Below are 24,814 nucleotides of genomic sequence, written 5' to 3' on the forward strand. Positions count from 1 at the left end.
AAAGATCAGCATGCAAGCTTTATGGATATGTTAACCTCTCACTCTAAGGGGTCAAACAATACTAAATTTTGTGGGCTAATTTGATACTTCATTGCTCATGTTATGAGAGGATTGTCTAGGTAGAGTGGTCACCCAAATGCCATGCAAGTAGGGGGGGGGGGGGGGTGACATTTATTTTCGAGAACCAAAAAGTTAAGCGTATAAATAAAAAGGAATCGGGGATTATCCATTTTAGCTTTTTTTATAAAATTATATTACTTACTTTTTTTTTTTTTATCAAATATGAGAGGGTCGTCTTACAAAAATTATAACTAATTTTATATATAAAATGAGAATTTATACTACACATAAGAATATTAAAAGGTATAAGGCGTAGGTCGCTATTCTTTTTACAATCTATCCATTTACACATGATACTAACTTTAAATTTGAGACTTCTAACTATTATTAAGTTTAATTTATATTAAATTATTATTTTATTTTTTAATAAAAAATATAGATAATTTATTTAAAATTTTAACTAAAACATTTCTTTTTGCCATCTTCCATTTTTTTCCCCCCCAAACATCTAAGTACTTTTATTATTGTTTGTTTGCCAAGAAAGTAAAAAAAAAAAAAAAAATTCCTCTCAGAATTCATGAGCAAGAGACTAGAGCCGCCTTGTTCAGATAATCTTTTCCTACCAAAAAAGCGTATCTTTTAAAGGATAACATCAACAAAATCAAATGCTGATATCTTCCTACCGAACCACGATATTATAATAATCCAAAGCACATGTTATTTAAGTAGTAACAATTAACAATTTAACGCGCCATGTGAGGCTCTGAATTTAGCAGACAATGGATGAGAACCGAAACAATATAAAATATGCCCAAAATTTGGAATTGGAAGGGGTCTCCATCATTACTTTAATATGGGCATTGGAAATTCATAATACTTTCAGTATCCCAACACAGGATTAGTGCATGCACTTGGCATCCAGGAGGGGAGCCACATGGCCCATGGCTGCGTAATAATGGTAAATATATTATTGGTACCCCTAAATTTTGATATAAATGCTGAAAATATTATTTATATTTAAAAAATTACTCTAAAGACTCTTATTATTTAAGAACTATATCAAATCACTTCTTATATACTCACATAAAATATGTACTTATAATTTGGTGAAATTTCACAATTGTATAAATATAAGGTTACTCCTATCTAATTCTGTCCATCAAGCTTAGCTGGCTGCAAAATTGACTTTCTTTTTCTTTCTCGGAGAGCATAGTCAAATACCGCATGCCGTAAGAAAGACAAAGACCATGATGACTACAACGCGGTTTCAACGTTCATGAATTGAAAATTGTAAAATGCACACTCAACCCAGCTGTCGCCCCATTGCACAAGCCATTATGTTGTTGTTTTCAGATCTATATATCCCCAAGTTCACCCAAAGATCCTCCTTTTTTACCCTTCGATCTTAATATCCCTACTGCGACTGATTTGCTTCGTTATTTGGATGTTTCTTTTGTGGGTTTGTGGAATTTAATGCGATTATTTGGTTCTCTACTGAATCTGGGAAGTTTGTGTGAATTTGGGGAAGTGGATCAGCTTTTTCATGGAAAGTTCAAGAGGCATGAGAGTGGAGAAGAGAGTGTTCGAAGAAAGTGTGGAGGATCAAGATGGCGGGATGCCTCAGTTGAAGAGGCCAAGACTGCCGAGTTTGACTAGGTTTGTTTCTGCAATTTCTGAGCATATTTATAGATGCTTTCTCTTCCTCATTTCCAAGTCTCTGTTCATGAGTTTACTTTGATTGTTTTATTTTCTGTTCAGACTGATGTTTATGGTATTGATACTTTGATATTTGCTGCAAATATACACACGGGATGGAACATTTGTATGTACATGTTACAATATAATAATCTTTACTATTTTGGAAGCACTGGGAGGACCAATTATCTGACCGAAAGTGAGCTATTTTAAGAGTGTGTAAGATGAATTATTGTTCTGATTACTTGATAGGTTTAGCAAACCACATCGTGGATTTATGATCTACCTTATTTGTATAGTTTTAGGATTGGGGGAAGGTCATTATTGGAGTTGGGTTCGGTACGCTCATGGTGCACATTGCTGCATGAATTTGCTACCAAAAGTACAGGATAAATTAGCCCATTTAGAGGGGGAAAACAAACAGAAAATGAGTAGTTTTTAGCCGTTCCACCTTGAATATAGAAGGCACGGGAAGAAAATAAAATCAAAAAGAAAAAAGGGGAATTAGTAAATAATATTATGGAGTTGGAGAACATTGTATGATTTGTGTCTAATATGGTTCAAGGTGCTAAGGGAGAGATTTTTAAGCAGTAAGGGATGAAATTTTAGTGCATCTATAGTAGTTTTAATTACCTGACACTGATGCACACTTTTCCATATGCCTCATTACTCAGTTGCACAAGTTATATAATGCCCTGATAAATTTGTGGAGCATATTTCTGAATAACGCGATGGAAATGACCAGATATGGGGCCCTGAAAAATCATTAATGAAACTTTTGTATTTGGAGACAAAATTGGTTGCTTTATGTATTCATGTCTTGCAGATGAAAAGGGACAAGAAAATATTTCTCAAGATGGTTGGGCATACTTGCACAGTCACAACATGGCCTTTTGGAAATAAAATTGATTCTTGGTTTGGTTTTATACATTGGTTTCAATTTTTTAGCACTTCTTGATGTGGGACGAATTTAGTTTGAAATGAATCGCTGGCAGTTTTGAATGTTACTTATACATTGGTTTTGTTAGCCCCCTCAAATCCCACCTTAACATGAGTCTGACTTCTCTCTACTAACCGGTGATTAATTGAATTGTTGTTAAGTTATAGTGCTAGGAACAATGCACAGCAAGCAAACTGTAAATGGATTCTCCTTATTTCTAAAGTGAGGATCAGAAAATAGTGGTGAATTCCTAAAAAATTCTGTTGAAAGTTACTGATGTGCATAGGTGTTTAAGAAGCTAATCAAATTTGTCGAACACCAAAATCTGAAGGTATGGACTTGTAGCATTGGCCAAATGCCCAGTGCTTATATACTAGCCAAATCTATGTGACAAAAAATGTGTCTGTTCTGCAGGCTGACATGTAGAGGTCATCCTTTCACTAATGTGCCAAGCAAATACCATCATCAAAGACTGCTGACATGTACTACTTGACACATGGATTAGGGATTTCTAGAAACTTATCTTAAGGTTTTGTAATAACAAGTCCATGCAAGCTGCCCTTTCAAATAACATGATGCACAAGACACCTTCATTCTGAAGCCAATGTTGCTGATGTTGAACTGCCATGAACTATTTCTACTTTAACTTTCTCAAATAGTTTCCGTATGTTTGAGGGTTGTTTTAATGTTGAACTGACAAAATTTGGTTTCTATTATTCAATATATTTAAATGCATTCAATCTGTCTAATATGCTCGTTCAAATGTTTGACATCAATTTTTTACATTTCGATGTTCCCACAGTGTAATTGTGGAAGCTTTGAAGGTGGACAGCCTGCAAAGACTTTGCTCGTCTATCGAACCTCTTTTCCGGAAAATTGTAAGTTATTGTAATTTATTTGTCAGCAGTTGTCTACTTGTCTGTGTTGTTTACAATTAACCCTTTCCTAGATGCATTTATCATTTTATTTTATTTTTTTGTCTGCTTTCTAGTAAGATTGAAAATTGGTTTAGATGTTACAACAGTGTCCTCCCTCTACTTTATTTTTAACTTGCTTTTTGGGTCACATGTGTGTCACACATAAGACATTTCTTTTTTCATAGTTAAATGAAATAAAGTCGAAAGTCTTGCTTGTATCTTGTGATGAGTGCTCCTTTAAGACATCTGTGTCTTTTTTGTTGTTGCAACTCTTAAACTATTGTAGCTATTTTGTTCCAACTTAGAAGACAAATGCTTTAGTTCACCCTGAACTTGTTTTACTGGCAAAACAGGTAAGTGAAGAAGTGGAACGTGCTTTAACGAAATCAGGCCATGCAAAGCTGGCTAGCAGGTGAGTTTGTAGAACTTCTCTGATCTGTTTGCATGTTTTGCACATTATGGTAGGCATCAAGTGTTGACAAGTTTTTAGCATAAAAGTCTATTTACCTGTTTAGTTTTTGATATTGACCGACTCTCAACGTCATTTGAAGGATGAAAATAATTTCATTATCTTTTCTCTGACAGGTCTTCACCACCAAGAATACAAGGTCCAGAAGGAAAAAGATTGCAACTTCATCTCAAAACAAGGATGCCACCTCATCTGTTCACGGGTGGAAAGGTAGAGGGAGAACAAGGAGCAGCCATTCATGTCATCCTGCTAGATGCAAGTACTGGCAATTTAGTGCAAATGGGACCAGAATCATCGGCCAAACTGAATGTCGTGGTTCTTGATGGTGACTTTAATGAGGAAGCTGATGATGATTGGAGCAAAGAGCATTTTGAAAGCCATGAAGTAAGGGAGCGTGAGGGGAAAGGGCCACTTCTGACGGGGGATCTGCAGTTAAGTCTTAAGGAAGGAGTGGGAACTTTAGGAGAAGTTACTTTCACTGACAACTCAAGCTGGATAAGGAGCAGAAAGTTTAGGCTTGGTGTCAAGGTTGCTCCTGGATACTGTGATGGAGTTCGTGTTCGTGAGGCTAAAACAGAGTCTTTTGCAGTTAAAGATCATAGGGGCGAATGTGAGTTTTCAAGCACTTTCTACTCTCTTTTGTATGTTGAAAAACACAAAAGCATAACACTCTGTCATAATCTGTTTTAAGGTAAAGATCATCATGGCATGTAACACTCCTATTGTCATGAGTAGAAGGACGATCTGTAGCACCCCTGAATTTCCCCATTTTGAGGTGTGTCAATCATCAAATGAGGAGAACAGTTTAAATTAATGGTTGGGTTTTTTGAGTTTTTTCCTGTAAAGAGAAAAAAGAGATACAGTGTACCTAATCCAACTAAGTTGATACTAATCCTTAGGGAATCTTGTGATACCCAAAAATCACACGCATTAAATCCTAGGAGGAGAGTCTGGCCTGGATGTTTCGCTTTGAAGTCTTTGTTGTCACGACCCAAGCCCACATAAACAGTGTATGTACAGATTATGTCTATAAAAATGTACAGTATATCCCTTTGATATGTGATGAATTAAGTAAATTTAACTTGGTTATTTCTCAAATTCATGAGTTTTGGCCTTTCTATCAACACAGATTTTTATTTAGATACTGATTATTTCTTGGTCACTCTCATTTAGGTCGGCATTGAAGACTCGAGTGGTTGTGTTAACACATTCAAAATTGTATTTATTGCATGACTGAAACAATTAGCTAAAATCACCTTGTTGTGCTCTGCAGATACACTAACTTAGAAGTTAATAAAAATCTTTGTGAAATTGCAGTATACAAGAAACATTATCCACCTGCTTTGCATGATGAAGTTTGGAGATTGGATAGAATAGCCAAAGATGGGGCACTGCATAAAAAGTTGGTAAAGTCTGGAGTCATAACCGTTGAAGATTTCCTCAGGGTTCTTGTTCGGGATCAACAGAGATTGAGAAATGTAAGTGATTGCATCATCGTCCTATTCAAATTTCTCTTTACTTACCTTTGGTATTGAAGAACATTCTTTTTCACTTAAGCCGATTGTTTCTACTCTTTACCTATGCAATGTTTGTTCGTGATGTAGATTCTTGGAAGTGGCATGTCAAATAGGATGTGGGAGAACACAGTAGAGCATGCCAAGACGTGTGTTTTGGGCAGCAAATTGTACATTTACTTCGCAGATGCAAGTAATAGCATGGGTGCTGTCTTCAACGACATCTGTGAGCTTAGAGGCCTTATTGCCGATGGGCAGTTCTTCCCATTGGAATCCCTTACACACAACCAAAAGGTTTGAGTTTCATCTTCTCAAATATTCAAACACCATAACACTTCTTGATTATTTTTTGAAACCTAACCTTGTGGTTTGTCTGACCACATGGGAAAATTGGAAAAGAAATGGAAAAAGTTGTCTCAATAGGAGTCAATTTTTTCCATAGAAAGATAAATATAATGTTTGGTTACATCCTGTGCCTAGTGAACAATCTTCCTTTGATGCCTTGGGCAGATATGAACCAACTGCTAGCTTTCAACATAAACATGTTGTCAAGTTCTGTCTGCACATGACCGGACAACTATTTCAGCTTACTAAAACTGACATTATTTTTATGTGGTTTACAGATTTCAGTGGATTCTTTGGTGAAGAGGGCATATGATAATTGGCATCAAGTTTTGGAATATGATGGCAATTTCTTAACCTCCCTATCTATGGAAAAGAGTGGAACAAGGGACCCAGCTGAGGCCATCTCTGATCGTGGCAATGCCACAGTTGTGAAGAACAAGCAGCAGTATATCTCCTCGGAGCCAAGTTCAGAACCCCAAACAAATAACCACCTTTTAAACTCTCAGTTGATTGAGTTCCCATTTATAAGGTCTGATTCAATGGGAGACCTGATGTTGAATCCCCCACAAGCTGCATTACTTGGCACAATGGGCTATGGATCAGCTGCAATGCCAGCATCAGGTGGCTCTTATGTTCCAGCAGAATGGTCGAGGCCGAGGGATGGACCGGGATTTGAAGACTTCTCTGAGGAAATCCGGTTGAGAAGTTCAGAGATGTTGGAGAGTGATGACATGCAAAGACTGTTGAAGACGTACAACAGGGGGGTTGGTGTTGGAATGGGACCTGCATTTGGCGACTCTAGTGAAGCTTCCTACTCTTACAATGCCCCGCTCGAGCATCAGCTGGATGGATCATACGGGCAGGTTGGAAGAAGTTCAGGAAGGGCTGTTGTGGGATGGCTCAAGCTGAAAGCCGCTCTGAGATGGGGTATATTCATCAGGAAGAGAGCTGCAGAAAGAAGAGCTCGGCTTGTTGAACTCGACTTCGACTAAATCAGTCACTTTGATCTTTGTGGTATATTTCTGAATGATGTGTTCATGGTGTTTTTATAGAAATATGGAAAAGCCAAAACTGGGGAATGCCCATTTTTTACACAAGAGATCTTTAATCTTCATCTTCTTTTCCTATGCCTGTTTCTTGACAATCAAAGGGCTACTTGTATCCAAATCCAAAGGGCCTGAGGGCTTTGTTTTCCTTTCTATCAGAAGGGTAAATTGCATTTTCCTTTCATTTTAATTTTTCTGAGTGAAGTAAAGTTTCTGTTTTTTTTTTTCCCGTCCTGGTTCCACTCTCAAGCTGATGAACCGAGTGAATCCTTGGAAGTGATCTCTGCATTCACTGCAAACTCAAGACATATTTTACCATTATTAGAGGATCTTAAGCAACATCAAGACATGAATAATAATTTTGATTGGAAGAGAGATATCATTGCAAGAATGGGTTCTTTTCTGGGTGGGAAGAGATTAGTGGCAGACACCTTTTGCAAGCAGGAACTATATGAAATATGAAAAGTGACACTTTAGTTTACCAGCATATAGCCATTGGCAGGAAATGGGAATCTAATTCATGTTATAACTGGAAGTTTCAAAAACCAGAAGGGTTAATTACATTTCATACCCTTGTGTTTTACACTCAATTGTACTTCGCCCCTGAAATGTATGGCATTTTTACAGTCACCTTTATATATAGAAATGGATGAAGATTGAAATTGCTTATAGGTTGTTGTAACGATAGGAACTCTACTTAAACTAAAAGAAAATTCTTCCATGGCTTAAGAAATCCTCAAGTCATTTTTGCATCAACAGGAACAAAGGGACTTCTCTGAGATACTGAAGGAACTGGATGAAAAATACACGGCACTAGTAATTGCAACCATGAAATGAAAACTTGGTACCAAGGAATAAATTGAGGAGTGCACATAAAGAGAAGGGGAAAAGTAAAGAGGAGAATGCTGAAGAAAACACATATTGCTACAAACTCCTGATGGAGTGAATTCGCAGCTGTTGTCGATCTCCCTAGTCTCCAGGAATCAACAGCCATGGGAGTCTCATAAACATGATCCAAAAGGATAAGCATCGAATCCAAAGTCGCCATCCGGTAACATGGTTCCTTCTTGTTCCTGTATTATACACACAAAGTCCAATATAAATAGGAAGAAAGAAAAAAAAAAAAAAAAAGGAACAAATTCTCTGAGGACGGACTAAGGCCAAGAACCAGAAAAAGGTCGAACGCTTCCAAAAATCTTTCAGACGCTCCTAAAGAAAGCTGCAACAATTTGACTAATATATATACATATATATATATTTAAATTCTTACAAGAATCTATAAGTTAGTGCCTATTGAAAATGTTATTGTTCTTCAAAACTCTCGTTTTAGATTATTATAATGGAAAATTAATGGTGATACCCGAGTACTTGCAACTGCACCCACTGCATTATGCAACCAGAATTGTCATCACCATTCAAAGATTGATCTTTCTACTTCTATTTTTATTTTAGGCTAATAAATATACGCAGAAATACTGAACACAATCCTTACAAAAGAAATAAAAAATACAAAGAATACAAGACATCAGGAATGGTGCTATTTCTACCCTTTCCACTTATTTACCACTTTTCTCTTGTTACTATCCCTCGGGCAGGTTGCATTTTTCTTTTCTTCTTCTTTTTTTTTTTTGGGGGTGGGGGCCGCATGGTTTAGGGGTGCTTGGAAATGAGTTAGAATAGTTGGGATAAGATTTGCACCCCAAATGTAGGGATGAGTTAGGTATCAAAATCTAGGGTTTACATTATCAGAAAGTGGTGGTGGAGGTTTCTATTGGAGGATAACTTTTGCGGAGAAAGGTTGTAGCCAGCAAGTATGCTAGCATATGAGGAGGTGTGAGGTTAATACCATGCATGGGTTTGTGCTGTGGAAGGGTGTAGACTGGGTTGATAAGTTTGTACAATTTCGAGCCAGTAATGGTGCTAGATGTTCTACTTTGCTAGTTGCTGTAGTTATTTCTTGTGCAAGGATTGATGCGGTGCCAATAGAATTAGACATAAATGGAAGGACAGGGAGATTGGTTCCCTTGCACTATGTTTTGGAACTAGCATTTATGGAAGGAAAGAAAAGGAAATTCATTGTTCTTATGAGCATATCAAAATATATGTACATTTAAGTTATTTATTTTCCTTTCTGTCACAAAGTTCTAGTTCCAAATGAAGCGTTAGTGGTTGCCCGCATTGTGGGGGATCACATATGAATTTGATATGCATAGATAAGAAGATCATTTTATAACTTTCTCTATATTATTATTTGCAAATGGGGGGTTAATCACCTTCACTTGAAGGTCATTAGAAGATAGAAAGCAACTCTTTGGATGGCAGTTTTTGTCTAGTTAATTCTTCTCAGGGCTACTTTTGACCATTGTGTGACTTCGTATCTTATCTTCTTTGGGCCAGAGTTCTCTGAACCTAGAGACAGACTACAATTAATTTTATATAGTCTCATGGAAGTGGAGGGTCAAAGGCTATTGAAATTTTTTATGCCTCCATTCCTATTATATGGTAGGAACCTCCCTCAATTTTCTTCTTCCTTGGTTGAGAGATATTATATCTTCCCTTTTGGCTTTCTTCAGCTTTTGAATGAGTTTTATGTTTTATGTGCCTGTAGATCATTTTATTTACTACCTTTTCTATTTAACTTTTATTCGTATAGGATAGACACACAACTCCTGCCCACCCCACCCCCAACACACACACACACAAATTCAAGTATCTTGAATCCATACTGGAAGATCATAACAAAAAAACAGCATATCAAGCCTTAATTTCACTAGGGTAAGCCAGATCAAAAAATTTATATTGAAAGAAATTTAGAGAAAATAGTTTCTATCTTTCTATTAAAGCTGCAATAACAAAACTAAAAATATGATTGTACCCGTTTGATCATTGCATTCATTAGATCATCCAAGGAGTCATAGCCATTTTGAAAGCCACCTTGCAACTTTGTCTGCTCCAGAAGATAGTCTTTGCTGGACCTCAATTTTAAGTCCATAGCAGATTTCTCATTCCCATTGTCTGGCATGAGAGTTGACACATCGCTGTTAATTGCTTGGCCAATCAAGGTTGTATCCATCTTTCTATGAAAGACTCCATTATTTTGATAACCATTCTGGCTCAATGGGCCTCCATTTGCAGGAATAATAGAGTTCAAAGTGCAGAAATTTTGATTGAAGTGTTGGGTATAATCCTGTCTATGTTCTCCCCACCTCTGTTCTGTCACATGGTTCATATTTTGAACATCACTGACCAAACCTGTTTGGCATGGAATTTCTCCTCTTAAATCTTCCATGGTCACAGAACTTGTATTGGTGGAAGAAAATTCAAGTGGCCCATTATGAATTTGCTGGCTAGTTGAACAATCATTATTTCTCATGCCATAATGAGGCAGCCGATCATGGTTAAAAGTTTCCCTTGACGATAAAGGATTTGACGAAAAAGATGGCAGGATGGTACTCTGCCAGTTGTCATTGCATCTTCCGTTCTCCAGAATACTAGAGCCACTAATGCCGGTATTAACTTGCTCCGGAATGAAAGCACCCACTTTGAAAGAGGACTGGTTACTGAACACTCCCCCACCTTGTGTTTGTTGTGGATTTCCCATTACAATCAAAGGATTGGTCGAGGAATTAGGTAGAGAGCTTCTTGGCCTACCAACCAGAACCCTATTATCTCCGAAGCTACTTCCACTATCAACTGCTACTCCAGTGTCTAAGGTGCTGCCGGATGTAAAAATTGCGGGATCATTAGGAGAATTAAACTCTGTAATGTGGGGAGTGCACTTATTCTGGACAAGCTCAGATGATGTTGAAATCCCCTGAAATAAACCGGCATTTTGGTTGGTAGGTAAAACAACTGACTGGTACTTCCCAAGGGTAGAAATAGAGTTGCTTATGTTTTGGGTATGATTTGGTTGGATCAGTGCAGAAGAAGACAGGCTGCGGAGGCTAACACCAGCAGGGCTATTCAATCTACCAAGCATCCCACCAGTTTGATATGATGACAAAGCAGAACTGGAAAACCGCCCTGGTCCGGACAATGTTCGGAAATCACCAAGCCCATCTAGCGCACTCATGCGCATATAAGAGGAATCACTACCGCCTAATGCAGCAACCATATTTGCTTGCTGGGTTGCCACAGAACTTATCCTTTTGAGGTAAAGCCTGTATTTCTGCAGGATGATACACAAAAATAAGCATGTTTTCAGCCATAAAAAATTATTCCCGAAATGTCAAAAACTACAACAACAATCCCAAGCTAGGGTTGGCTACATAAAGTCTAGATCTCAAGCCATCCTTATCCGTGGACATATCTACTAAAGGACCATTATATTATACATTCGAAATGTCAATAAAACTGAAGTAGTTTGCAACTTATTCAACAGGAGGTGCACCACTCAGCTTGACTAAGTCATGCTTCACCTGGTTGGTTAGGTGTATTGCCTCTCATTGAAGGTCAATCATTGCTCAAGGTGCCTATTTTTGAATGGTTTCACAACCTTTTCATGCATTTCAAGCTGAGTCCACATATTCTAAGCTTTGGCTTCCATGTTGGTATGGAGTTGATGCTCATTGATCCTTGATTAAGTGTTTGATGAATTAATATAGTGCAAGGAACCTAAATGTTGAGCTTCTGCCTTCTTGAGAAGGATATTTCCATTTTTTCGCATTCAAATAATTCAGAAATAACAATTTTGAAATATCCAATGTGCATTTCATTTCCACTTTTAGAAGTAACGAAATTTTAGGAATTATTCATGAAAACGCTGCCAAAATCTATGCATACTAGTGAACTCTAACATCAACAATTTCACCTGATCCATTTCCATATTCCAAAATATTTGTCAAGCTAAATATGACCTGACAGTCACTGGTCTGAGTTGCAACAACTTATTTGCAAAAGGTAAAGGAAAGTCTGTGTGCGAATACAACTCTCCCCCAACCATTGCAAAGCGAGGAGTCTTGTGCATTGGGAACACACTTGTTACCAAATAATTCATCTGTCAAAGCTTCACAGCAAAGAAAATCTGCTAAACTAACAAGAAGCAAGACGTAAGGTTTGTACCTGAAGATGGCTTGCAACATTTTCCCTTGTAATCCCTTCAACATTCATAAGGTCGAGAATTCTTTTAGGAACAGCTTCTGCATTAGAAAGGGGAAGACACAGATGTCAATCATCACAACAGTTATATATGAAATCCAAAGATTATCAATGTCATTTAAGGACTCACTCTCAATGCCTAATTGGTTAACAGCTGCAACAAACTTCCTGTGAAGCTCTATTGACCAAACAACTCGAGGTTTCTTCTGGGTAGTTGGGTCCTCACTCTCATGCCCATTCTCTTTGCATTCTTCTTCCTCATCTTTTCTTTTTCTGCTGAGCTTCCCATTTGGATCTGCATTACCTGCAGATGCAGATCCTTGCCCACCTTCTCGATCTCCTTGGTGGGCCTTGTCTTGATTCGTGGACCTGTTTTGGTGCTGGGAGTCAAATTTTTTTCTCCTAATGACATGCTGCCAAATGTTTTTCAACTCCTCAATTCGAACAGGTTTTACCAAGTAGTCGCAAGCACCATGAGTAATCCCCTTCATCACAAACTTTGGATCACTGTGTCCTGACAACACTGGGACATTAAACAAAGTCAAAGATCAGTAAATGCACAATTTCTGCATGGGCACAACGAGATATTTTGTGGCAAATTGGACAATTTGCAATAAAAAATAAAACATAAAAGATCATGCTCCATGAAAGATCAGGAATTCAGGGGAGAGATTAATCTTGCTTACTGATGACGGGAAGGTCCATTTCAAGACCCACAAGCTCCAGAAGCTTGAAACCATCCATGTCTGGCATTTCCACATCACTGATAACCAGATCAAATCTGTTTTTGTTTTCTCTTAACATTTTCAATGCCATTTTTGCCTGGCCGGTTGTTGTAACTGCAAATAGCATAAATATTTGAGAGCTTAACCTACAATAAAGAGTATGTGCGATGTTTGGCGCTAGGATTTTTTGCAGAATGTTGCGTAAATGCATTCTTACACACACACAAGAAAATTATTTCTGCTTTCCTTTTCCTTCGAAATCTTCTAGTTTTGAACATAACACCAGAAGTACAATACAAAGAAAGGTATTTGAGACAGGAACAGTAGAAACAGGTGCGTAACTAATGAATCCAACCAAAAACATAATTAAAGAAAATAATGAAATTCAGAAAGATGATGAACACTAATGTTTAAAACTGAACCCAAGATGTAATGGCAGAAGAAAAGTTCAACCTCTCACTGAGTTAACTGGAACTCTAAATCTCAATTTGGGGTGTGCAGAAATAAAACAAAATCAATAACAACTTAGAAACTGTCACTGAGAAAAAAAATAAAAAGAAAAAGAACCACAAGAGATATTTGAACCATGAACGTGTCACTGTTCATGAAACTAAAAATGGGACTACAAGAATGAAAAACACACTTGATCAAGAGATATTTGAACCATGACCTCCCAGAAATTCAGTAAAAGATTCTGAATTAAGACGCAGGATCAAGCATCCACTTCTCAGAACCACAATAATTTCAGAAAAAGGGCAAAAATTGAAACACCAAAAGTCAACAGAGGAATTGCCACCATCACCATGTAAATGAAATCAACAAAACACGCAAGGATTAATAAAACAGGAAGCTAAAACCTAAAGAACATCCAAGGGAGATTGCATTAACTTCAATGACAACGCAAATTGGGTCAGAAATACAAGGAACAACAATGGCAGAGACATACGATTTCCGATAATTAGAGAGAAAATTTAGAACGGGAACCAAAAAACAAGTTTTGAAGAGGAGAAAATCAAACCCTGGTACTGGCAGCTCCTAAGCATACGATCCAAAATCTTCAAACAAGACGGGTTATCATCAACCGCAAGAACGCGCAAACCCACCGGAAAATTATCATTTTCAGTCCCTAAACTTGCCCTACTTTCCTCCACGGTCATCTTCGAAGAACAATGTTGAGAAACCCAGATGAAAACAGAGATCAGGGCGCAAAAAACTTTGGGTTTTGAACACTGAAAACTCTGATCTTTTAGAACTTGCTAACAAACCCAGAAGGCAGAAGAATCCAATGATGGGTGGCCTTGGAAGGGATCAACAAGAGAGTGAGTGAATAAAGACAGATTGAGACTGGTTTTAACAAGCAAAGCTGTACATGTTGACAATGATGGTGATTGCCAGAACAGAGTGAATGGCTTCAACCCAACAATACAATAAATCAAATCATATTGGTACTTTAGTAATCACATATATCTCTCTCTCTCTCTCTCTCTCTGTCTGTCTCCCCCCCTGCTTTTTCTTCTCTTTCTCGTAGAATAGAAAAACCCTCTTTCCAATGTTATATTATATATAGTCCGATGTGCGACACAAAATGTGTGTATTTATGCATACATATTAATATTGCCATGAATAATGGAGCAACTTTTACTTTCTTTCTCAGAAGCCACTAACCAGAGGAGGAGTGCATATTTGGAAGTGGAAGAATTGGGGAGATGATACCATGCTTCTAGGGTCTACCAAGACACAGATGGACCCTTATCCTTTTTGTCTTGCTAGGGCCTGATCAGAGATCATCATTGATCCTGAGGCTCTGATCAACGGCCATGATCTGTGCCTGACCACAAAGATACTGTGTGGTGGCCCACACCAACTTTTGGTCACATGTGGCTCAATGGTGTGTTTGAAAATGTTAAGGTTCATTCCAAATGATGCCCTTTTGGGGTTCCATGATTTGCCCTTGAATTGGGGGGGAGGAAGAAGATGGGTTTGGTAGGGTAAATCCGTAGGGGTAGAATGGTGAAAGAAGAGGGTGGGTTAAATCCATTCAGAATCTGTGTAGAATCTTGTTAATTATGTGGGGGCTGTAATGGCGCAATGATTCAGAGAATTTTTCTTTCTTAGAAATAATTTATGGCCAAAGATGATTTCTTGATTCTTAATGGTTGGACGGAGGGAGTGATTATCCTTTTACTTATAACGGCATGAGGACCCACCCACCACCACCACTACATGATGAAATGAGTTTAAATTAAGAAAAATAGGTATATTCTATCCAAAATTAAGAAGATAGGGAATAGGGATGGATAGAGGATCTTTTAACATTATATTTTAAATTTTTTATTTGATATAAATGTATTTTATTTTTTGTTTTGGATATGATTGGAAAAATATATAATTAAGAATACAACACAATGTTTAATCATAAAATTACCTTTAAATCTCAATATAACTTGATGGGTTGGCCTGGCCCCCATGTTAAGGGAAGTACAAATTTAGGAATTGGCAATTGGCACCCCCCCGGGCCCCTATGACTTGCTATTATCAAGCTAATGGTAATGGAATTACCTTTTCTATTTTACCCAATAAAGCGTATGAAAACTTTCTCAACATAGATGAATGAATGACCACCCTTTAATATAATAGATTGTCTAATACATAATACATGTAGGGCTGTACCCATTTGGATTAATTTGGGTTTCAAGCAATTTTAAATCCAAATTTTAAGTTTTAGCATATATATATATTTATTTATACTACAATTTCTAAAACCAAACTGTATATTGATGATGAAAAGTGGGTTACCCTGCAAATGAAGGTACTTCCCTTTTTAACTAATTACAATGCACTCATAAAGTTTGCCTTGCAAAACACAACTCAAGCAACTATGCACAAGGATTTTTCTTTTTTAGTTCCTTCCATGAGATGTTATATAAATTTGTATGAAAAATTATAATAACAACTTTATTTGACTTTTTTTTGTATAAAATTTGTTATATCACATATTTATTTGTGTAATTTTATTAGGGGTTGTTTAAATTCTAATCCTGATTGGAAGATTGAACCAAAAAATTCAATTTAATCTAAGACTAAATAGGTTCTGATTTGGACATTTAAGAATTTGATCTTCAGTTTAGTTCTAATTTTGAATCGAAAATTAAATAAATTATAAAAATAATAAAATTATTTACTATTTAATTTGTCTACATAATATTTTTTATTATATTAATTACTAGTTTAATATGTATTTTACTAAAATGTAAAATGTGTTTGCAAATCAATAAGTTGGAGTATTATAACAACTTTAAGAAACTACTATGTGATTCCACTCGGATGAACTTTTAAGTTCTCAAAAAAACCTTAAATTAGTTCAAATCTTAAATTGAGATCTAATATAACGATATGAATGGTTAGATTTACTTAAAAATATGACTCAATACAACTCAAACAAGTACTAAGGTAGGCTCAGCCCCAAGCCAAAGCCCAAGTCCATACCCCCAATTATCTCTTTTAGCTTAGTGAGAAAATCAAGTTTGACTATTCATGTGATTTTATCATAATTTATGTTGACTCTTCAATCTATCTACAAAATAAAACACGTAATATACCAATATTTATGGCATGACTATTTTTTTATTTTCAAGCATAATAAAACTCAAATGATCCATTAAGAGACTAAACCCCACACTCATTTCTTACCCAAAAAAAAAAAATCAAGATAAGCTCAAGCTCGAAAATTGCTTGAATAACTTGAAATCGTAAAAAAAAAAAAAAAAAAACTCAAAAGCACTCATCACCATCCACTCAAAACATCTCCACCGCCAGCTCAATAATCATACCATCTTCACTCCTCTGTACTTATATAGCTCTTACTTTAGTATTTTAAGAAATATATATAAAAATAGAAAATATATATATGTTCAAATTGAACTCAATTTGACCAAACTAAACGACACTGGTCTAGCTTGGTCTTTGATCCAATTTAAAAAACTCAATTCCAATTCCATCTAATCTAAGGTTTATATCAACTAAAGATGTGTTTGATAGTATTTAGACAGAAAGAAAAATATTTTTCAACTTATATGGAAAATAAAAATCACTTCCTTAGATGGATTTTTCCATGGAAAAGAACTAAAAACATACTTTAATAATTGTACCATGAAATTAAATTCTATGAAAAATATAGTGTGTCAAACATCAAAGATGAAATTCAATTTCTTAGATGAGACATTTTTCATGTTATTAAACACACTCTAAAATAAATATTGTTCTTTCCGACCCAAAAGGTTATCAAATAAGTGATTCTAAGATGTCAGAACTGGTTCTGGTGATCGAAATAAGAGATGACAACATTTGCAAAACACTTTGATGGTAAAATGGGTAAAGGATTAAGTTGGTAGGGGGTCGATAGGTTAAAAAGAATACACCTTGGGTTGTGAGCGCAAGTTGGCTTATATAGAGGAAATAAGGGGTTCCCTAACATGCAGGTAGGCCATTGAATGTTGTAGTAGGATGAGACGGTATCCAGTGCTAATAAAGCTTTCTGACAGAGGTATGGTGCCACAAAATTCTCATTAAATATTATATTAAATATCGATGGAACTTGTAATGGGCGCAGTGCTACAAATACAAACGTGATGATCATCACTGTTAACAGACATAGGGCCGAGATCAAACCAAAAGGTCGATAAAGGTTTTGAATAGCCTAATTATGTCAGTATAAGGTTTTGAACAGCCTAATTATGTCAGTATAGTCCAAATACTTTCATTTTTATATAAAAATTACACATAAATTCCGTACCTAAAAACTTTATCAATTAACACGTTTTGCTGCAAGATATAATTTTTGGATACAATATTTTTGGTTTAGATTATCATATCTTTCAAAATTTATAAACCAAACTATTCAAAAAAAAAAAATTAAAACAAATAAATCAAGAGAAGATAATCAACACCACCAAAGATAGTAATTCAACTTAAAAAAAGTCATAATTTTGATTCATGGCTAGAGAGTCGCACCTCGTTACCACAATAATCTTTTATTTTAGATCTCACGTCAACAAAGCTATTAAGGGCACACTTAATAGCTTATTAGGGAGAAAGAAATTTGAAGATTACGTGTAAAAATATATCATGTTCGATGGATGGATGTAGAAGTTGACAAAATGCTGCTGTTGCTGGACACCCTTGCATTGTACATTTGTACCTGTAGATATGCTGATATCAGCATTTTCGGCCGCCCGATGGCCCATTTGATATTCCAGTGGACCCACACGAAGAGAAAAGGCTGCCATCTCTGATGGCGACACCTAGACATGGGATTTTCCTTTTAATAAGCCGCAAGAAACGACAACTTCACATGCAGGAGGAAGATAATAAATAAAACACGCACACGCACACGGACACGCGAGAGAGAGAGGATATATATGAAACATAATTATTTAAAATAATTATTATTCAGTTTTGTAATATTTTCTTTACCTTAATTCCCGCTCCCATAAGTATCAAATAATGAATGGAGGGTGAAAAAAATAAAAAAATAAATAAATCTAATAATAATAATGACAATAATAATTAAAATTAAAACTTAATGGTGTAATTTAGCCATTGATGAAAGACAGTCACTTTATCTCAATCTACTGATAACAATAGTGATTGTTAGGCTATGGCTGATTCAAAACTTTAGCCATTTGAGCGTCACTCCATCTTATTATATTTTAAAGATTTAATAGAAAGAATTGAAGCAAATCTCTTATCCTCATTAGCAGATATTCTTTATGATTGATAGGCCAGCATTAGCCATTTAGCCCCTAAAACAATCATTTTTGGACCCCATAGCCATAAAAACCCCTTCCAGTTTAGCGCTACCTAAACAGCCAAAAACACTCTCTTAAATTAACATTAAATTCCCATCATGAGGGTATCACTTTTATAATTGGATTTTTGTTTTTTTTTTCGGCTAAATGTTCTTTTCCTCTTTCAGTTGCACCACAATCAGAACCATCTAAAGCCTTATTATGTGCTTGTTGGTTTGGAAGCCAATAAATTGTATTGTTCCAAAGCCTTCTTAATATTGTCGCAATCATTCTACTCTGCCAAACAAAGGATAAGTACAAACTAATTAGAAGACTAAGAAATTATAACTAAATGGGTCCTCTATTTTCTAAATAGTGAAAACGAATGCCAAAAATTTCATATAATTATGCAAAAAATATACTCTTTTTTTTTTTTGAATAATGAATGCAGATAAGAACTTAAGTTTTTATATAATTTGAAAAATACCCAATTGGATGCTACAACTTCAAGGGCCCCACTGTGCCTCTCTTAAAAGTAAATTAACTTTACTTGGTATGTTTGGAAGTGGATGTGTGGGTCCCACATGGCACAAGCTGGGATAATGTAATCCATATTTTGTAGTCCAATCAAAGGATTGCGAGCATGCAAATCTTTACCTTTTGTTAATGCTGCTTCGCATGTTCTGTAAATAAATATATATATATTTATTTAAAATTTTTGTAAATAAAATATTATAAAAATAATGTAACAAATAATTTTTTACTCAATTAGAGTTGGTAAAATCTCATATATTAAAAAATAAAAATAAAAATTTATTTTTATGATAAATTATATTATTTTATATGAAAATTATGCATAGAATTTTTGCTTATAACTTATTATCTCTTATAAAATATGCTTACCGACCAAATAATCTAATCATTGCTTGTGCGCATGCATGACTATTGAACTTTAACTATTAAGGACACAATTACAATAATTAGTTTAAATTACAGTTAACCCCCTTATATTTGAGGATTCTCAAGGAGGCCCTTTATAATTTATATTTGTTATGTAAGGCCAATATATTTATTTTTATCAAAGACACCTTTCCTACTTAAGAAAATTAGTTGGAAACTTGCAATAATAGCATATAACTAAAAGCGTAAAGGCCTTACATTAAAAGTTAATCACAAATAGCTTTGAGTAGAATTTTATTTGACAATTTAATATGATTTGATCTTTTACTAGGTCTACCTACACATTCTATAAAGAAATGTGACTAGTCTTAGGGTTAAGCATCTTCAAAATTGGTGAAAAATTGTTTAGAAAAGTTGACTCTTTTAATATAAAAAAAAGTCAAAGTGAATATTCAAAATCAAACCATTTTAAAAAGTTGCAACATAGACATCAATTTATTTAATTAACTACTCAAGATAGTTAAATTAGTGACTACTCAAAAAGTCATGTAACTAAAAAAATACTCTTAAAACTCGATAAATTATACCACTTTAAGAGGCATAGTGAGAGAAAAATTAAAGATTTATTGAAATACTCATTGAAAAATTATCATTTTCAGCTTCGAAACTTACCTTAATTTCCTCCATGGTCATCTTTGAAGAACAATGATAAAAAAAAATTGAGATCAGAGCACAAAACACTTTTTTCTAGTACTATATTATATAGTCCTATGTGTGACACATTTTGTGTACATGTATATGGAAGATGATTTAGTTGATAGCCCTTGACTTGCTCGTGGAAATAAGATAATTTGGCGCAAGAAATGTATAGGGATAGAATGGTGAAATTAGATAGAAAGTGGTTAAATTTATGGAGAATCTATGTAGAATATGATAATTATTTTAGGCTTTAACCACAATGATTCATATAATTTTTCTTCCTTGAGAAATCATTTGATAATTTTTTAAGTAGCATTTGTTAAAATGAATAAAATAAAGTTGAAATACTTTTTAGATTAAGATATGAAATAATCAAAATAAGGCTGAAAAATATTTTAAATTTTTTATCAAACTATTTATTAAATTTTTTGAAATGTACTAGAAGACATTTGCATTATTTTTTTTCATTTGTAAGATCTAAGACATGCTTATCTAGAAAGGGAAAAAGATAAATATATTTAGAAAATATCAGATAAAAAGTCACGTGACTTATTTTTTAAGAATCGATAGGTAAATTTAACAAAAATAATAGAAAATACTTTACCTAAACTACTAATAATTTTTCTAATCTGAAAGAATTTTTTAAAAGCAAAATCATAAAATTTAAGGTAGATGTTGAATCATTTTTAATAGTCAAACCAAACCTTAAAATTATAGTTTGGTTTATTCTAATCATGTTTTGTACAACATAAACATTATGATAGAGTGCTAAATAAAGTTATTAGACTTTGGCCCTAAGGCCAATTTGGTCACTTTGAATTAAGACAAACCAAATAAACTAGTGGACTTTCATATCTGGGCAATATTAACTATAGTGGTAGATGTTTTTTTTTTAATTTTATCTAACAATGTTTTAATTTTGTTAACAATGCCAATTCTATTTCAATTAAAACAACCACACACAATCTCAAGATCATAATTTGAAAAACCTCACATAATTGGTATAGCGACTAATTTGGTCTCGATTACAATCTATTCGTAAAATTCATGCCTCGTGAAAATAATTCAACTTATAATTCACAAATGTTTTAAAAAAGGGAAAATAGTCACACACAAAAAAAAAAAACTCAAAACTTTTCATGAATTTGAAACTTTATTCAATCATTTTAATTTTGACAATTATATCATAATTAATTCAATTGAGTGTAATTTTATCCAATACCTAAAATTAATTTACAATGTGTGTCAATGCTGAAGTGACACACCATGTGTTATAAAAAAATATAAGTGGAACCCACATATACTCATAAGGGAAACATAAAAAATAATAAAAAAAATGAAATGGCTAACTTGAGCATTATTTTTTTATTTTTTTCTTATGAGTACATGTGGGTCTCACTCATATTTTTATCTTTGTGATACGTACTATGTCACGTCAGCAATGATACATGTCTCATAAATCGATTTTAGGTATTGGATAAAATTACACTAAATTGATCTAATTAGGATATAATTTGTTAAAATTTAAACAATTAGATAAAATTGTAAATTTAAAAAAAAAATTGAGTTGTTTTTGCTATGTACCCTTAAAAAAAAATTGTCCAAAAGGGTTATTCTTGGTGTTAAATGCTCCTCAAAATACAAGGGAGAGATAAAAAGGTGTCATTTAAGTTGTAGCTATTTTAAGTGAATCCACTTTGCAAGGTGCATCCATATCATTGAGACTAAAATTCATTATGGACAGACAAAGATAGAGATAACCTTGATACACATGCACATATGTCACCCTCAAGAAAAATTTCACACTGAAAGCAAATTCCATGCACTACAAGCTCAAGACAAACAACCCTATCCCTATCACAGATAATTGGTGAATGAATGACATATTTTTGTAGGTTGGATCAATCATAAGATCCAACATACATTCTTCAGATGATATTAATGGTTTACAATTGAGCAAGTAAAACAAAGGCAATCATCACAAAAACCCTAATAAATTAAGCCCTAATCACCAAATAAACTATTGAGTGACCAAATCATCAACCAAAACCCTAGACAATATATACCAACAATATATTACATTGTAGGCAATAATCATTTACATTCTACTAGAGAGAAATATGAATGAACTAGCTAGGATACGTGTAAAATCTAAAAGGATGATCAACAATAACATTATGTACAGTGACAATAACTTCACCATTGTGAGACTAAAAGAGATAGTTAATACACACATATAGAGAGAAAGAGATCCATCTTAGGTTTTGATAACTGAGAGGTGCGGGAGAGGAGGAAAAAGATATGAGGTATTGCAAGATTATGGAATCGACATACCAAAATGATGATGTTTTGCTTATGTTGATTTATGATGTTTTTAGTGTTTATAACATTGTAGGTTTTTGAGATTTTATTTTTTCAGTTCCCCTTATTTTTTTAAAAATGGTGTTGTTTTTCTTGTCTTTATTTTCAACATTTTAAGCATTTTTTTTTTACATTCATATATGCCATAAATTTTTGACATTTTATTTTCTCAATTCCACTACATTTTAAAAAATGATGCCGTTTTATTCATATTGATTTATGGTGTTTTTAGTGACTTTTAGCATTCATGAGGGCCGAAATTTTTTGACATTTATTTTCTTAGGTCCCCACATTTTAAAAACAATGGTGTTTTAGTCATGTTGGATTATGACATTTTTAGCATTTTTTTCTAATATATATAATGCTGTTAATTTTGGGCATTTTTTCCCTCAAATCCCCCACTTTTAAACAATAATTTGATTTTGCTTTTCGACTTTTTAGCACTTTTTTCAGCATTTATGAACACCCTAAATTTTTGACATTTTATTTTTATAGTTCTTCGCATTTTGGAAAATGATGCCATTTTCTCACGTTTCAGCTCTTTTTTTCAACATTTATAAATTTTACAAATTTCCTATAATTTTTATTTTTTTAATTTCCAACATTTTAAAACGCCGTTAAATAGTAATCATGAAATACGCATCTTAGAAGTAATCACCCTAATTTGATACAATCACCACCATTTTTTCATAACATCACTTAAAAAACATAAAAAAAAAATTGATATCTTTTAGTCATTTTCATAATTCAAACAAAAACTCATTATATATCCCTTAAAAAAAAAAATTAACGTCTTTTATATACACATATCCCCTACAGCCATGAAAATTTAGAGATTTCTTGTTTAACGTTTAGAATTTTAAGTTCAACTACTGTTATATGTAGATCATAAATTTTTCTTCTAACTTATTATTATTCTTAGTAAAATTTATATATGTTGTAATTTTATAATTATATTCATATATAATATAAGTGAAATTAAAATTTAATTATACTTATATATATATGTATCTCTAAAAAATCTTCACTTAAAATGGCTTTGGATGTGTGGAGAAGTCAATGCCATTCATATTTTAATTGTCCAATGAAAGGACTAGTGGGTAATCAGAGAATTACACTCCTCTATGATTTGAGTTATTTTGGAAAAAAATTTGTAATTTACTTTTAACATTTAAGATCAATGTTCTTTATTTTTATTTAGAGACACTCCTTTCATTAAAAAAATAATAATTATAAGTTCATAAGTACAATTATGGGTGTTCCTTCAATCTAGACACAGTCTACAATTGCGATTCTTAAGAATTTTAAATTGATTAAGGTCAAAATTGGTCGAATAGATTTATGTTATATAACTCATTGGATCACTAAAATAAAATTTTTGAATGAATAAAACTATAGTGTTTGACTGAACTCACAATTTAAAATGACCCAATTGATAAAAAAACTATAATGATTATCGAATTGAATTAAATTTATTAAAAGGTCACAATCAGACAACAACAAACCAGCCAAGTATTATAAATTTTATAATAATCCGCCCGATGATGCACATCAGGTCAGAGGGCCACAATTCACAATTCACAATTGCCTCCTCTACTCTACTCTTTAAGACAATGTTTGGTGGCATATGGCAATTGGCATTTTGGTGTCCCATCAAAGGGTTCCTTGTCCCCGCTCAAGTATCACTTTTCAAGACTCATTTGGTTATAGCTTTAAAAAAAAGAAGAAGAAATTGATAATATAATAATATGATATTTATTGTGGGCACAACACCAACACAATCACAAACACAATCTCTATCAGCAAAAAATAAAATGAAATCGTATAAAAAGTCTTATTGTTTAATAATACAAACCATATTATTATTGTCACTCTCATACTCATAGTATATAGGCTTATACTTTAGGTTTCATGAGTTGTAGTCTACCTCATATTATTGTCTCTTTTGTGGCGTATTCCTCCTCATATAGCAGCAAACCCAAACATATGGTAGGGATTTTTTTTTATTTAAATTATATATATATATATATGATCTGATGGCATCATCGTCATGATGATGATCTGATGGAACAAATTTCAGGTGTGGGGCATATCACAGGTGGGACCTCCATGATCTCCTATGTGCAGAGGAGACAGGTGACAAATCCCCTTTAATCTGCAGCATAACTCTTTTTTTTTTTTATTCATTTATTTTTTTGACTGATTGATACTGGCAAGGCAAGGCTCGGTACGGCCCATCACATATATGCAGCCCGAGAGC

The 24,814-nt window shown here is 34.1% G+C and overlaps 2 protein-coding genes across 2 annotated transcripts; one reads left to right on the forward strand and one right to left on the reverse strand.

Annotated features, from left to right (window-relative positions):
* Window positions 1-1,310: 1,310 nt before the first annotated feature.
* On the forward strand, window positions 1,311-7,139 carry LOC127805829 (calmodulin-binding protein 60 E-like). Its single transcript, XM_052342614.1, has 7 exons — window positions 1,311-1,716; window positions 3,498-3,573; window positions 3,966-4,024; window positions 4,198-4,691; window positions 5,399-5,559; window positions 5,686-5,889; window positions 6,219-7,139. Exons 1-7 carry the CDS (start codon window positions 1,604-1,606, stop codon window positions 6,930-6,932), a joined length of 1,821 nt encoding a protein of 606 aa, XP_052198574.1. The 5' UTR covers window positions 1,311-1,603; the 3' UTR covers window positions 6,933-7,139.
* Window positions 7,026-14,345, reverse strand: LOC127805828 (two-component response regulator ARR12). Its single transcript, XM_052342612.1, has 6 exons — window positions 13,827-14,345; window positions 12,770-12,922; window positions 12,214-12,606; window positions 12,048-12,124; window positions 9,862-11,154; window positions 7,026-8,059 (listed from the first exon to the last, which is right to left on the reverse strand). Exons 1-6 carry the CDS (start codon window positions 13,963-13,965, stop codon window positions 7,988-7,990), a joined length of 2,127 nt encoding a protein of 708 aa, XP_052198572.1. The 5' UTR covers window positions 13,966-14,345; the 3' UTR covers window positions 7,026-7,987.
* Between the last annotated feature and the right edge of the window lie 10,469 nt (window positions 14,346-24,814).

Source organism: Diospyros lotus, chromosome 7 (genome assembly GCF_014633365.1).
Source record: "Diospyros lotus cultivar Yz01 chromosome 7, ASM1463336v1, whole genome shotgun sequence".
NCBI classification, from domain to species: domain Eukaryota; kingdom Viridiplantae; phylum Streptophyta; class Magnoliopsida; order Ericales; family Ebenaceae; genus Diospyros; species Diospyros lotus.